This window comes from Populus euphratica, unplaced genomic scaffold (genome assembly GCF_000495115.2).
Source record: "Populus euphratica unplaced genomic scaffold, PopEup_1.0 scaffold103.1, whole genome shotgun sequence".
Lineage (NCBI taxonomy): Eukaryota > Viridiplantae > Streptophyta > Magnoliopsida > Malpighiales > Salicaceae > Populus > Populus euphratica.
In genome coordinates, this window is record NW_011499891.1 from 1228591 (window position 1) to 1244395 (window position 15805).

General features: G+C 35.0%; 4 protein-coding genes across 7 annotated transcripts; 3 read left to right on the top strand and 1 right to left on the bottom strand.

Annotated features, from left to right (window-relative positions):
* The first annotated feature begins 1357 nt into the window (after nucleotides 1-1357).
* LOC105131338 (putative pentatricopeptide repeat-containing protein At1g12700, mitochondrial) lies at nucleotides 1358-2170 on the top strand. Its single transcript, XM_011034260.1, has one exon. It carries the CDS (start codon nucleotides 1358-1360, stop codon nucleotides 2168-2170), a length of 813 nt encoding a protein of 270 aa, XP_011032562.1.
* Nucleotides 2171-3008: 838 nt separating this feature from the next.
* On the bottom strand, nucleotides 3009-5061 carry LOC105131300 (uncharacterized). The gene is made up of 2 exons (XM_011034215.1): nucleotides 4674-5061; nucleotides 3009-3950 (listed from the first exon to the last, which is right to left on the bottom strand). The coding sequence occupies exons 1-2, from the start codon at nucleotides 5015-5017 to the stop codon at nucleotides 3296-3298; spliced, it is 999 nt and encodes a 332-aa protein (XP_011032517.1). The 5' UTR covers nucleotides 5018-5061; the 3' UTR covers nucleotides 3009-3295.
* A 3180-nt stretch (nucleotides 5062-8241) lies between these two features.
* LOC105131303 (putative pentatricopeptide repeat-containing protein At1g12700, mitochondrial) lies at nucleotides 8242-11204 on the top strand. Of its 4 annotated transcripts, none has more exons than XM_011034224.1 (3): nucleotides 8242-10286; nucleotides 10413-10503; nucleotides 10954-11204. In XM_011034224.1, exon 1 carries the CDS (start codon nucleotides 8360-8362, stop codon nucleotides 10070-10072), a length of 1713 nt encoding a protein of 570 aa, XP_011032526.1. In that variant the 5' UTR covers nucleotides 8242-8359; the 3' UTR covers nucleotides 10073-10286; nucleotides 10413-10503; nucleotides 10954-11204. The 4 variants fall into 4 exon arrangements, with proteins under 4 accessions (XP_011032526.1, XP_011032527.1, XP_011032525.1 ...); XM_011034225.1 differs by having other exon boundaries at nucleotides 8242-10241; XM_011034223.1 differs by having other exon boundaries at nucleotides 8242-10503; nucleotides 10725-11204.
* A 1096-nt stretch (nucleotides 11205-12300) lies between these two features.
* On the top strand, nucleotides 12301-14562 carry LOC105131302 (putative pentatricopeptide repeat-containing protein At1g12700, mitochondrial). The gene has a single exon (XM_011034221.1). It carries the CDS (start codon nucleotides 12435-12437, stop codon nucleotides 14247-14249), a length of 1815 nt encoding a protein of 604 aa, XP_011032523.1. The 5' UTR covers nucleotides 12301-12434; the 3' UTR covers nucleotides 14250-14562.
* The last annotated feature ends 1243 nt before the right edge of the window (nucleotides 14563-15805 follow it).

Sequence of the window (15805 nt, forward strand, 5' to 3'; positions counted from 1 at the left end):
GAAAAATGGATAATAAATCAAATTTGGTATTATTGAATTTTATTTTTCAAGCTTGATAAAATGGATGATAACTCAAACTTGATATTATTGAATTTTATTTTTCAAGCTTGATTTATTTATTGTTTGATATTATACTTTATAGATTATATTGTATTTTAATTATTTAAATTTTATTTAAATATTGTTAAATATTTTATTTAGTAAGTTACGAGCATAATTGTTTTTTCTTGTTTTCTAATTCTAAGCTTTATCATTCTTTCCTCTTTATTCTTTTTAAATTTTATTTTGAAGTGTTTGAAAGTATAGTAATGATTTTTTTAAAATAATTTTTATTTTGAAATATATTAAAATAATATTTTTTATTTTTTAAAAATTAATTTAATTTCAGTATATTAAAACGATTTTAACACATAAAACAATAAATAATTTATTTTTAAAAAATACATTTAAAATACAAAATCAAGCAGGGTATTTGTCCGCATTACAAGAGCAGCATGGTACACTGACAAATCACTAGAAAAAAAAAAAAAAAGAAGCTATTTTAATTCCTTGACTTTCACCAATAAAAAGCTATTTTAATTCCTTGACTTTCACCAATGTGATCGAGGACTGGAAGGATTTTCTGTTGTCTGCTCTAACCACAGGATTAGTTCTGCCCTAATCACCTCGATTCCAGTATGATTTTTTTTTTTTAATAGTTTTTGGAATGAAGGACTTCTTCGCCTTGCACTACGCTGTGCAGAAAGCCCCAGTTAAGCATTGCATTTTAAATGATGGTAAAATTTTAATTTTTTATAATTTTAAATGTACTGGTATAAAACAAATAATATTATTTTAATTTATTTCTAAAACAAATACTTTAAAAAACAATAACTACACTATTTTCAAAAACCTCTAAAAGATCCAATGCCAATCCCCAAAAACAATGAAGCTTTACAGGGTCTTTCGCCGTGCCCGGAGATGGAGAAATCTCCCTAACCTCAAGGCCGATACCAATCCTCTTAACCAAAAAGAAAGGGAGTATATCTTTCTTGTATTCCTATAAGGAAGTTTTTGATGTAGTTGCTATTTGTTTTTTTCTTAAACGTCCAGATTTGTTCCCAACTCTTTTAGTGAGGCGCTTTTAAGCGAGTGAAAATGGTCTTTTAAACCTTTTTTGTTCCAGTTTCAAGCCTTTGTCAAGAGCAACAAACCGTGCATTACTTGTCAAAAAAAACAAAACAAAACTGTGCATTAAACATTAATCAGGAAGCAATAGAATGTCTGAGAAGAATGTGTGCCCATTGCATACTTGGATAACAATACTCCCATGTTATTATTGTGTAAACACTTTATGTTATGTTTTGTTGGTCAAATCATGTTTCTTTCCGTGATTACATTTAGAGCTGGTTTGTGCAAAAGGATTGTGCCACTAATCACGCATAAGGCGCTCGACATCGTGATTGGCGAGGGCTGTGCAACTAATTTACTTAGTTACAGCATCTTCATTAATGGACACTGCAAGAGTAGAAGCAAGGACGATGCAAAATCACTCCTTGTTGAAATGTCTGAAAAAGAATTAACTGCTGACACTGTCAAGAAGCAAGGTTTGTGCCCAGTAGGGAGACCTCGAGAACCTCCAAAACTTTTCAACGTGATGTGTTCTCATGGCCTGCTTCCAGATTTGATTACTTACTCGATTCTGCTAGATGGCTTATTCAAAAATGGGCATTTGGACGAGGCCTTAAAACTGCTCTGGTCAACGCAAGAGAAGAAATTAGAACCTAACATCGTCCTTTATACTATTCTTATTGAAGGCATGTTTATTTCTGGGGAGCATGAAGTTGCAAAGGAACTGTTTTTCAAGCTTTCTGCAGATGGAATACGACCTGCTGTACGGACATATGATGTAATGATCAAGGGACTTCCTAAAGAAGGGCTGTCAGATGAAGCATACGAATTGTTTAGAAAAATGGAAGATGATGGCTTCTTGCCGGACAGCTCGTCTATCATTCAAGGATTTCTTCAAAATCGGGACTCATCAACCGCTATACGACTTGTTCATGAAATGGTTAGTAAAAGATTCTCGGCAGATTTGCCTACATTTCAGATGTTGTTGGATCTGGAATCTCATGATGAAATCATAAGCAGATTCATGACGGGGAGCTCTCAAGGTAGGAAAATGAAGTGAAATTTTCCTATTCAAATGCTGTTGTAGGTTGCTGTCCCTCTTTTGAGTTCTCACAATACTCAGTTCTTCGACTTTATTGTTTAACTAGTAACACTCTCATGCACATCAAAATCCGTCGTTTTTGTGCTGCTATCCATTATCCGTACCACAGCAAACACAATTTTTTCTTCCAATCCCTTAATTTCTTATTATCAGGAATTCCATGGTTGGTTAGGGGCCTGTACATCTAAGAATATACATTGAAGAGAGTTAACTGATGGCTTGGACATTATTCCATATCTTCCAAGATCTTGTTTACCATGAACCCTTCTGCTTGACGAGGTTTGCTGCTCTTTCTCCCTTTACGGCCACTATATTTTTACAATTCAAATTCATAATCACAGCAGTGATGATTGACGCATGTCTGCTGCTCAAGTTGACACCATTACCACATGCATGATTCATATCCATACATAATCATGTTACACGATGACACTTATCAATTACCTCTGTGATTTTCACAATTCAAACGCAGACTTCTCTTTGATGAGGTTTGCTGCTCTTTTTCCCTTGACGAATACCAATAAATATTGATGCGTGTATGCTTATGGACACACCTGGTCATTTTCATAATTTAAATGCATTCAATTCTATCTATAACCCCTCAACTGAAGTCTCATTCTTGTATGATGAAGCTCTCAAGTGTAGTGAGATAATTAATTGAATTTCATGGCGTAATTTTGAGCCGAGGTCAATTTTTTACTGATTTTTTACAATTAAAGCCAATCTTATCAAAGTTTGCTTTTTAAATTTACTTCTTAAAAAACATAAACCACTAGTCAGCGCACCGCACCCCATCATCAAACTGAAGTTCAGTGATTAAAATATCCCCACTACATCAACAATCCACTAGTCAGTGATTAAAATACCCCCACTCCATCATCAAACTGAAGTTCAAGCCAAACAAAAGCCAGCAAGGTCATTGATCCTCTCTCTCTATTTTTTTTTCCCTTGCTGCTATCAACTGGATGTTGAAGATGAAGTGAACAGAAGCAACAAAACAAGTATACAACAACTTGGAGGCTCCATTCTTGCATCCGAATTGCCTAAAATCAAAACCAAGAAGGCTATTCTATTCTGCACGCTCTAAGCTTTGGAACGCCTAAACTCGAACCAAATTTCATAGTGGTTGAAAAGCAAGCTATCATGTGTATGCTTTCCAAGATACTCAAGTCCCAAACTGGTCAACCTCTTAGTGCATTCCTCACCTCCCAGTCTTGAGCAGAACTTTATATTATGTGACACGAAGATTCGGCCATCATAAGGCTTCAGCTTGCTCACTAATCTTTCTAGTCCAACCCAGACAAGCTTATCAGGCATATGAAGAAACACAGCACTAGCATATATCAAATCATACACAACTCCAGAACCAAACTTGGAGAAATCCATGTCTTCACCTTTCACAATCAGAGGACGCTTGTGTAAAAGACCCTGAGAAGGAAGTTCGTATCTGAATGCAGCCATCAGAGAGAGCTCATCTCTTTCAAGACAGTGGTAGTACTCAGGGCTGAGATAACGAATAAAATGTGAGCCAACACGGAGAGTTCCGCACCCAATCTCAAGCACACGTGAGTTGGGTGATAGGTGGCTAGACTCAGCAAGGAACTCAAACACATCCCGTCCACCTGCCCAGGGCTCCCCATAGTTGCTATGGTGCTCTTCCACAAGCAGCTCACCAGGACATGGGAGTGCAGTGTGATTATCTGACTCTGGCCCTTCATAATGTGATATACCCTTGAACCTGAAAAAGGGAGACAGGTCAATTCAAAACCATTCATGTGCCCTGGAATTAAAATGAACAAGATACGAATATCTAAGTTTGCGAGTACATGCACAAACATTCGAAGACATTCTCAGTTTCGAATCCGGAGGGAGCCGGTAACATTAACAACAAAAAGTTGCAACACTGCACTTCGAAATTGCAGGAAGAAAAACTCTTACTCTCATATCAAATAAAACACTTCACATTGGATGTGTTCAAATGATTCCCACTTCTTTCCATCACAGGAACATCATTTCCTCCTTCCACTGCATCAATTACTTTCCAATCCATTCTACCAAAAATAGGTTAAGTGCAAAGAAACAATTAACAAAACATTTGCAAGCAAAACAATGGAGCACCGACACAATGAGCCATCAACAGCCAAAAGTTGACTTACATCCACACAAACAAGCCCTCATGGTTCCGAGTTTGCAGGATTAAACAGATAAAAACGCAGCACCTTTCATCTTCAAACATGTCCAACTCGCATTAAAGTACCGTTTCATAACAGCCCAAATACACCAACACGCACATGACCCTTAAAACTCCCACCGTTTTCAACACACAAAGCACAATCATCCGAAAAAACACCAACCAAGATCCAAAAATCTAAACTTTATCAACACCCAATACACAACCATCTAAAACAAACAAAACCCAGCACTCAAAAACCATATAAAAACGTAAAAGAGAGTTACTTACTGGATAAGATCTTGTAACTGTTGAGCTCTAGTACGAGGATTAATCCCTTTACGAAGAACATTAACTTGCATATGTAAACCATTAGCTTGGATCTGATCTTTAATCCATTCAATATCCTCTTTTGTAGCTGATATTCTTTCTTTTCTATCAACCTCACCAAGCACATCTCCACCATTGTTATTATCATTAAAGCTTTGCAAAGAAGAGGGACAAGAACATGTAGAGAGAGAAGACAGGAGAAAGCATAACATTATTGCTGCTATCAAAACTGAAAGAACTAACGTTGGAATTGAAATTACTATTCCCTTTTGTGCTGGTGAATATGTTACTGTTGATAATGCCATCCTTTCGTTCCCCTTCCTCTCTTTCTCTCTACTACTTGCTTGATTTTTGATGAAAATGAAATTATTGTTTTATTTATTTATTTATGTGCGGCTTGTGTGGTTTGAGGTCCCATGATCTGTTGGTTTCTTTATGAGCATGTTGTGTCTTTTTTTGGAATTGAGATTGAATTTGATTTTTGTGTTTTGCAAGTTAGGTGCCTGCATTTTGTCTTAATTACATGAATATCCACAAGGATAAAATTTGAATAAGAAAAGTCTTGAACATATGATAAATTGAGATTTTAATCAGTTTATTTTATGTTTTTTCATTTTATTTTCAACCAAATCTAACCAAATGCTCATCATTTAATTTAACTAAATGATCATTGGTTTAATTTTTTTATTTAAAAAATATAATTAGTATATAAATATTTTAAATAGAAATTTTAAGTTTTTAACCGACTTTGATATAATGAATTGTGTTTTTTTAAAAAAAATTATTTAGTTTTTTTTTAATTTAACTTTTTTTATTTTTTTAATTCTCAAATTTAAAACTGAAATACCAAACTGATTTTAAAAAAAAAAATTCTAAATGTTTTTTCAGTTAATTATTCAAAAAAACATTTTCATCCAACTTGATTACATACTCCGTGTGAATGCAAACTAAAGAGAGTAAATTTATTGTTTATCTTATTCAATGTTTTGATAACACTAACACGATTATTGCATATCATATTGAACAAAAAATGAATTAATCTCAAAATCTAGAAATAATTTTGATATATTATAAATATAGAAGTTAATTAGAAAAACAAATGTTTTCGAAAGTGATTTTAAAAAATAGATCAAAACACCCCAATTTAAAGTAAAATTAGTCGATTTTTAACTTATAAGTATATATAAACATTCCAAATTAAGTGTTTTCTTAATCACCACTGACCATATGAAGTGATCAAGCGTCCACTGACACCATTGTTTTTATTTAGCTTTTGATTTCTTGAATTTGCATTAGACAAGTATAGAAAGTTTTGATTTGTTTTGAATTTTTCTAAGAAATGGAACGTTTGAAGCTGAACTGAAAAGTACTCTACTGAATCAAGTGAAGTGAGCAAACAATCGTATGGGTTTTGGCGTAGTTATTCAACAACTATCTCGCTTGCATGATTCAGGTCTGAGCCAATCTTCCATTGTTGCTCTACCTGTGTTTTACTACAGGCATATCATGGGTTCAAAGCTGTAGCCATTTGATTATGCATTTTGTCTCTGAATTCTATGAACAAGAAAGGCCGAGGTTGCTTCTTCCCCTATGCAATCATGCCTTTCACATTGACTGCATGGATACTTGGCTTCTCTCAAACTCAACGTGCCCTCTGTGCAGAGGAGCCCTTTTAGGCTTTATTCTTCGTATGGAAAATCTTGAATTCTCTCCAAATGATGCGATCAGCTGCTCCATCCTCGCCAAAGACGCCTTCCTTTAACAATTCTATCCAAGCTTTTCATTTTTAAAAGAGAACATGCTGTGGTTTTTAAAAAGGAGGTTCATTAATTGATCTTGGACTGGGATGCCGCCCTTTTACATCTTGCATGTTGTTTCACTGCTCTGTTTGTGTTGTTAGGTTGGTTGTCATTTCATGTAAGACACTAACCATTGACTATTAATTATTGATAGCCACTATTGTTGAATGAGCTAGAATTGGTGATCACCAATATTGACAATAAACCAAGAAGAGCCTCCATGAATGCCTATAAATAGAGGCATATGTTAGAGAGCAAAATGAGAGAAAGAAAAGAGTCAAAGATGTGAGAAATGTAGGAGAGAGTGGGCTGCCATTGCAGCACTAAAAAGAGAGAAATAGAGTGAGGTTGAGAGTTGTGAAAGAGGGGATGATTCCTCCTCCTCTATTGTTGTAAATCTTGTACTCTCCCTACATAATGCAATGGCTTCTTCCGTGGATGTAGGCGGTTTGCCGAACCACGTAAAATACCATTTCTCAGTGTGCTTCTCCTTCTATGAGCAAATATCAGTACATCACCGGTCCGAAATTCCCAATATATGTGTGTTTTAATCGAAAATCTTTGAACTTTTCTGCCATGTTTCACATACAAGAATGCTGAACACCAGTTTTTTTCATTTCTTTTTTACAAATCCACATGATCGCTCCTGGGCCTGGTTTTTGATGCAAGAGAATGAAGAAAATCTGGCTAGGAAGCATGGTGTCACAGAATTCTATAATCTTACTTTGATCCTTTCGCTTTTGCTGTTATATTGTTCATACTCAACATGCTATTGCCACAAAGAATGTCTGCCTGCCATATCTGTTTAAGAAGAAAACAATTCATGCTTGCAGTTGGTTCCTGGTTTCTTGGTTTAATCAAACAGAGCATTGTAGTTTAGCTCCCACCTCTTCCAGTCCTCCTTTGATCTAATCATTCTGTTTAGCTGATTGGATTTTTTACGTACTCAAAGCTTTGTTTTACAGGAGACCAGCTAGCCACCATGCAGTCTTCAAACCTGAGCAGCTGCTTTTATTTATTTATTTATTATTGTTTCCATCTATTATTGTTAGTAGATGTGTGTGATTGTAATTTAAATTGTTTTTTTTAGAAATATATTAAAATAATATTTTTTATTTTTAAAAAATTATTTTTAATATCAAAACATCAAAATGATTTGAAAACACACAAAAAAATAATTTTTAATAAAGAAAATAAAAATAAAAATTGAAGGAAATGTGGCCTTTTCATTATCTCTATTTTTCCTTGGGTATTTTATACACCAAACCAAAACAACTCTATGCCCGTCCATAGGCCCAAATAGTAGGAAAGGAAGGTTGATTTTTTTAAAAAAATATATTAAAATATTTTTTAAAAATTTATTTTAGATACAAATATACTAAATGATTTAAAAATAATTTAAGACTAATACAAATTTAATTTTTTTTAAAAATACGATTCTACTGCAGCTCCAAACAAGTTCTCCTTTAAATATATTAGAATTAAGAATTTTAAAATTTTATTTTACTAGCTTTGGTTAAAAAAAGGGAATATGTTAAATTTAGCAAATTTATTCATCATAATATGCTAAATGTAGAGTTTTTCAAGGCCAGATACTTTGGATTTCTATTATTTGGGCCGGTCCGATTGTTAAGTTTAGCACGTTTTGAATCCAAATTCTATAAACTGGGCTAGGCCGATTATTTATTAATATCGAAATTCCATTATTTCTCACTTCATTATCCATTGATCAGTGAAAATACTGTTGAACAAGAGAAAGAAGACAGTGAAGTTGGCTACAATCTCCAGCTTCGAGGGAGGCAAAGGAACTGAGAGGGTGCGAGAGACCACCAGCTTTTTAGTCGAACAATGTTGATGTTCATGCAGAAAAACGCTTTTAAAGCTTCTGCTTCTTCTTCTACTTGGGTCCTTCAACAACATAAGGAGATGGGTTTTTATCTTTTTCTTCCTGATTTCCCTTCTTTCTTATTCTTCAATCATCACCACATCACCACTTCTACTTGTACAAAGAACTCTTCCTTGCCTCAAAAAAATGGTGGGTTTCTTAGTAATAATAGCATTAGTATTGATGATGCCTTGGCTTCATTCTATCGCATGCTTCGCATGCATCCTAGGCCTTCTATTGTGGAATTTGGTAGAGTCTTAGGGTCAAATGCCAAAAAGAAACAGTATTCCACTGTTGTATCTTTGTGCAATCAAATGGATTTGTTTGGAGTTACCCACAATGTTTATTCTCTAAATATATTGATTAACTGCCTTTGTCGCGTGAACCATGTTGTTTTTGCTATCTCTGTTTTGGGTAAGATGTTCAAACTGGGTATTCAACCTGATGCTATCACATTCAATACCCTTATTAATGGGCGCTGCATTGAGGGGGAGATTAAAGAGGCAGTAGGATTGTTTAATGAGATGGTACGCAGAGGACATCAGCCTGATGTAATTAGCTATAGTACTGTAATTAATGGTTTGTGCAAAAGTGGCAACACAAGTTTGGCACTTCAATTGCTCAGGAAGATGGAAGAAAAGGGTTGTAAGCCAAACTTGGTTGCGTATACTACAATCATAGACAGCCTTTGCAAAGATACGCTAGTTAATGACGCCATGGACTTATTATCTGAAATGGTGGACCGGGGCATTCCACCAGATGTTGTTACTTACAGCACGATTCTTCACGGTTTCTGCAGTTTAGGACACTTGAATGAAGCAACCATATTGTTCAATGAAATGGTTGGTAGGAATGTTATTCCAAATACAGTGACCTTCACCATTTTGGTTGATGGACTCTGCAAAGAAGGGATGGTTTCAGAAGCTCGGTGTGTCTTTGAAGCGATGACCGAAAAAGGCGCTGAGCCAAATGCTTACACCTGCAATGCCTTGATGGATGGATATTGTTTAAATAACCAAATGGATGAGGCCCAAAAGGTGCTCGACATCATGGTTGACAAGGGTTGTGCACCTGTTGTACATAGTTACAACATCTTGATCAATGGATATTGCAAGAGAAGAAGGCTGGATGAGGCAAAATCACTCCTTGTTGAAATGCCTGAAAAAGAATTGACTCCTGATACTGTCACTTACACCACTCTTATGCAAGGTCTGTGCCAAGTAGGGAGACCTCAGGAAGCTCTAAATCTTTTTAAGGAGATGTGTTCTTCTGGCCTTCTTCCAGATTTGGTGACTTACTCGACTTTGTTAGATGGCTTGTGCAAACATGGACGTTTGGAGGAGGCATTAAAGCTGCTCAAGTCAATGCAAGAGAGCAAAATAGACCCTGATATAGTCCTTTATAATATTCTTATTGAGGGCATGTTTATTGCTGGGAAGCTTGAAGTTGCAAAGGAACTATTTTCCAAGCTTTTTGCAGATGGAATACAACCTACTATACGGACATACACTATCATGATCAAGGGACTGCTTAAAGAAGGGCTGTCAGATGAAGCATACGAATTGTTTAGAAAAATGGAAGATGATGGCTTCTTGCCTAATAGTTGCTCTTATAATGTTATCATTCAAGGATTTCTTCAAAAATCAGGACTCATCAACTGCTATACGACTTATTGATGAAATGGTTGGTAAAAGATTCTCGGCAGATTCGTCTACATTTCAGATGTTATTGGATCTGGAATCTCATGATGAAATCATAAGCCGGTTTATGCGTGGAAGCTCTCAAGGTAGAAAAATGAAGTGAAATTTTCCTATTCAAGTGCTGTCGTAGGTTGCTGTCCCTCTTGTGAGTTATCACAATACTCAATTCTTCAACTTTATTGTTCGACTTGTAACACTTTCATTCACATTAAGCTCTGTCCTGTTTGTGCTGCTATCCATTATCTGTACCACAGCAAACACATAGTTTATTCAAATCTTTTAATTTCTTACTAACAGAAATTCCATGGTTGGTTAGGGTCCTGTACTTCCAAGAAAATGCATTGAAAAGAGTGAACTGGACGTTTGAACATTATTCCTGTTCACCATGAACACTTCTCCTTGATGAGGTTTGCTGCTCATTCTCCCTAGACGTATATCAACTGACACTATATTATCACAATTCAAGTTCGTAATCATAACAGTGGTAATTGACGCATGTTTGCTGCTCACGTTGTCACAATTACCACACGCATGATTCATATCCATACACAATCATGTTGACACAATGATGCATATCAATTACATCTGTGATTTTCATAATTCAAATGCACAATATCCCTTGATGCAGACTGCTCTTTGATGAGGTTTGCTGCTCTTTCGCCCCTGTAGTATATGAATAAATATTGACGCATGCTCGCTTATAGACGCACTTGGTCATTTTCACAGTTCAAATGCATTCAGTTCTATCCGAAAGACTGAAAGCCCTCGATTCTAGAACACTGAAGTCTCATTCTTGTATGAAGAAGCTCTCAAGTATTTATTTGTGAAATTTATCTCTACATAAATTTGCTTGACAGGTGGAAAAGGAGCAAGTGACTGCTTTTGAGGCCGTAGGTGAACTTTTTGCATGAGAAAGCATGCACAGTCAATAACCATCCAAATTAATCTGGACTTTCTGCTATTGCCCTTTATCGATGAGCAAGCTTGGTGGTCTTCTACATATTTTTAGATATGGACTGAGGAACCTAATGTGTTCGATTACTTTGCATGTATAATTCAGACTATTTTTTTGAAAAAAATAGTTAATGTTAATTAAAACTTATAGCGAGAAGTTGATTTTTTTATTAAAAATAAAAAGGTAGATATTTATGAAAATATTTGATTTCGCAGTGCATTTTTTAAATATTTTTATTTAATTATATGGAATTTACAATGGAGACAACTATATAAATTATATAGAAAAAAAAATAAAATTTTTAGTTCATGTATCTTTTTTTTTGTTTTTAAAAAACATATTTTTTAGCAGTAATTTTTTGAAAATTATTTTCCACAGATGATTATTCCTAAAAAAAGCTTCTTAAACATCACGAATGGTATTGACCGCATCATTGAAACTACTTGAGTTAGATGGTGATCATATGTTCTCCTCTCTGTTTTATTTTTCTTCATCTCTTTCAAGATGTAAAACAAAATTGAATCCAGGAGTCAGATTATATTATTAAAATAGTTAGGGACCATAGTGAAAAGAATTTAAAAGTTTGAGAACCAAAATGTAAAGAATAAAAATTCAAAACCAAAATACATCTTGTCATACTTGAAGGTTGCACCTAGACAGAGCGTTTTTTCATAGTTTGCTGACCTAATTTGGTGGCCGGCCGGTCTAAGATTTGAATTTTTGAAGACAACCTATTTAACTATATTATAGTAATAATGCAACATGTGATATTGCTCTTTTAATCTAATTGAACATAATTATATAAAACATGTAGAGATGTATAAATTCTTTAGCAGTTGGAAAAGAAAATTGTGGGATTGTTTAATATCAAAACTATTTGAGGTTAGAGATGATGGTGCTTTATGTGCTATTGTCTAATATATATATATGTCAAAATTTATAATATATTATTTTATTTTTTGTTGAAGTTTATGTGAAAATAACACATTGAAATAAATTTATTATATTTTTCATAATAAATAATTTTTTATTTGTATCGTATTTAAAACTAATAATTTTAAATTTTTATTCCCCTAGCTTTAGAAAAAAAAGAAGAGAGAATAATGTTAAATTCAGTAAATTTATGAGATGCCAAATGGAGCATTTTCAAGGCAAAGAACTGGGCCTGTCAAGATATCTCTCATTCTATTAATTAATTGGGCCAGGCCGATTATTTATTAATATTGAAATTCGATTATTTCGGCCTACAAATGGCAACCACTAGTGGAAAAATGGTGACCGTGAGAAACTGGACGGTGAAGTTTGCGACCATCTCCAGCTTCAAAGGAGGCAAAGGAGCAGAGAGAGAGAGAGAGAGATCAGCAGCTTTTTAACCAAACAACGATGATGTTCATGCGAAATAGCGCTTTCATAGCTATTGCTTCTTCTGCTATTCGGGTTCCTCAACATCATATGGAAACGGGTATCTTTCCTTTATTCTTCAATCTTCACCACATTACCACCTCTACCTGTACAAATAAACCTTTTCTGCCTCAAAAAAATGGTGGGTTTGTTAGTAATACTAGCTATAACATTAGCATTGATGATGCCTTGGCTTCATTCTATAGCATGGTCCGGATGAATCCTAGGCCTTCTGTTGTGGTATTTTGCAAATTCTTAGGGTCCTTTGCCAAAAGCAAACAGTATTCCACTGTTGTCTCTTTGTGCGATCAGATTGATTTGTTTGGAGTTGCCCACAATGATTATACTCTAAATATATTGATTAACTCTCTTTGTCGCTTGAACCATGCTCATTTTGCTGTCTCTGTCTTGAGTAAGATGTTCAAACTGGGTATTCAACCTGATGTTATCACATTCAATACACTCATTAATGGCCTCTGCAACGAGGGGAAGATTAAAGATGCTGCAGAGTTGTTTAATGAGATGGTGCGGAGAGGGCATGAGCCTGATGTAATTAGCTATAATACTATAATCAATGGTTTGTGCAAAACTGGCAACACAAACATGGCTGTTCACGTGTTCAAGAAGATGGAACAAAATGGGTGCAAGCCAGATGTGGTGACATATAGTACGATCATAGACAGCCTTTGCAAAGATAAGCTATTTAATGATGCCATGGACTTCTTATCTAAGATGGTGGGTCGGGGCATTTCACCAAATGTTTTTACTTACAACTCCATACTCCATGGCTTTTGCAATTTAGGACAACTGAATGAAGCTACTAGATTGTTCAAAGAAATGGTTGGTAAGGATGTTATGCCAGATACAGTGACGTTTAATATTTTGGTTGATGGACTCTGCAAAGAAGGGATGGTTTTAGAAGCTCGATGCGTCTTTGAAATGATGACCGAAAAAGGTGTTGAGCCAAATGTTTACACCTACAGTGCCTTGATGGATGGATATTGTTTACAAAACCAAATGAACGAGGCCCACAAAGTGCTTGACATCATGGTTGGCAAGGGCTGTGCACCTGATGTACATAGTTACAGCATCTTGATCAATGGATATTGCAAGAGTAGAAGGATGGATAAGGCAAAAGAATTACTTACTCAAATGTCTGAAAAAGAATTGACTCCTAATACTGTCACTTACAACACTCTTATGCATGGCATGTGCCAAGTAGGGAGACCTCGAGAAGCTCAAAAGCTTTTCAAGGAGATGTGTTCTTCTGGCCTGCTTCCAAATTTGATGACTTACTCGATTTTGCTAGATGGCTTGTGCAAACATGATGGGCATTTGGATGAGGCACTACAACTGATCAAGGCAATGCAAGAGAGGAAAATAGAACCTGATATCGTCCTTCATACTATTATTATTGAAGGGATGTTTATTGCTGGGAAGCTTGAAGTTGCAAAGGAACTATTTTCCAAGCTTTTTACTGATGGAATTCAACCTACTGTACAGACATACAATGTCATGATCAAGGGACTTCTTAAAGAAGGGCTGTCAAATGAAGCATACGAATTGTTTAGAAAAATGGAAGATGATGGTTTCTTGCCAAACGGTTGCTCTTATAATGTTATCATTCAAGGATTTCTTCAAAATGGGGACTCAACAACTGCTCTACAACTTATTGATGAAATGGTTGGTAAAAGATTCTCGGCAGATTCATCTACATTTCAGATGTTATTGGATCTGGAATCTCGTGATGAAATCATAAGCCGATTTATGTGTGGAAGCTCTCAAGGTAGAAAATGAAGTGAAATTTTCCTATTCAAATGCTGTTGTAGGTTGCTGTCCCTCTTGTGAGTTATCACAATACTCAATTCTTCAACTTTAGTGAATGATCTGTAACTTTTATGGTGACTGCCTCTTGTAAGTTAACTTTTATGGTGACCACCTCTTGTAAGTTATCACAGTACTCAGTTCTTTAACTTTACTGAATGGTCTGTAACATTTATGGTGACTTCCAGGGATCTGTTTTTGGCAATAGAGCTCACCTTGCATTGTATGTTGACTTGAATCTATGTGTATAAAATACAGTGTACCATAGCCAGTCTTGTTTTCCTCTCTGTGACGAATTTTCTAACTTAAAATAGGTATTTCAAGTTTTGAGATTGCATCTTACATTGTGACCTCTAGTAATCTTAACGAAGGAATGATTCAAAAAGGTGAGCTCGAGGGTTCTCTCAATCATGTTCTAGTATCCGCTCGAGGGTTCTCTCAATCATGTTCTATTATCCAAGTTACAACAGGTTTTATTGGAGCTGATATGAATGTGTGGTTGACAAGGCTGGCAATCTTTCTGTAGAGATAATTGGTAAGCATAGTACCATCTATCCAGAGAATCTACAGTTTTAGAACACAAAAAAAGATGACGGAGGATACCTCGGTTGCCATCATCATGAGATCCTATAGTTTTAACAGTTTTCTTGAAAAGGGTAGGACTCTAAAGCATCAGTACCATAAGCATAAGTTCTTTTATGCATTTTAAGCACTCATTTGCCTAGTACTGGCATTCAGCTTTTGATTTCTAGAGTCTGCGCACATTTTAAGTCGAAGGCTGCTTGTGTCTGTAGTACACTAGCAAAAAGGCCAGCGCTCTGCTTTTCATTTGTCTGGACAATATTGACGAGGTGCATTATCCCATTGCTCGATCAGGATTAAACTGCTATAATGCAGAAAATGATGTGAGCAGTTCGTGCTGGTATCATATGAGAGTGACCTTGCAGGTTTTTGATGGGTCAGGATTGAAGAAGGATTTTTTTTTGTTTTATTAACGTGAGTGTTTGAATTAGTATACTTGTACCTTGATTAAGAATTTTTTTTTTTTATTCAAGAAGAAATCTTGCCATAACAACATCTTGTTGTTCCTTTGATGAATGCCAAATTGCTTTCGAGCCTCTAAAGAAGATTTTTTTTCTTTTTTTATTAACATAAATATTCAAGATCTAAAGAAAAATTTTAAGCTAGAGTGTTGTCAATGTAAACATGCCTTTAACATTATTATACATTTTGATTTAATGATCCATGCATAAAGAAAAAGAAATACGGTTTTTTTTTATTAATGAAATACAAAGAGAACAAAAGGAAGAATTAATTATAATTTCATTAAATTATATGAAAAAAATATTATTTGATGAGATGAACAAAAAAGGGTATGAACCAAGTGCTATCATTTATCACAATTTTATAATGAATCCTCGATGTAAAATTGGCAACAAGAGCATGGCTCTTCAGTTACCTAGGAAAATGGAATCAGAGTTTTTAAACCTTTAAGATCTAAATTTCAAGTTTTGATTGGTTACAGAGTT

What these genes read in the sequence shown, in the direction of transcription:
- LOC105131338 (XM_011034260.1), top strand. Translation starts at nt 1,358, where the DNA reads ATGTTTCTTTCCGTGATTACATTTAGAGCTGGTTTGTGCAAAAGGATT.
- LOC105131300 (XM_011034215.1), bottom strand. Translation starts at nt 5,017, where the DNA reads ATGGCATTATCAACAGTAACATATTCACCAGCACAAAAGGGAATAGTA. An exon ending in CAGTTACAAGATCTTATCCA is followed by an intron (nt 3,951 to 4,673) that starts GTAAGTAACTCT and finishes TCCCTTTTTCAG; the next exon opens with GTTCAAGGGTATATCACATT.
- LOC105131303 (XM_011034223.1), top strand. Translation starts at nt 8,360, where the DNA reads ATGTTGATGTTCATGCAGAAAAACGCTTTTAAAGCTTCTGCTTCTTCT.
- LOC105131302 (XM_011034221.1), top strand. Translation starts at nt 12,435, where the DNA reads ATGATGTTCATGCGAAATAGCGCTTTCATAGCTATTGCTTCTTCTGCT.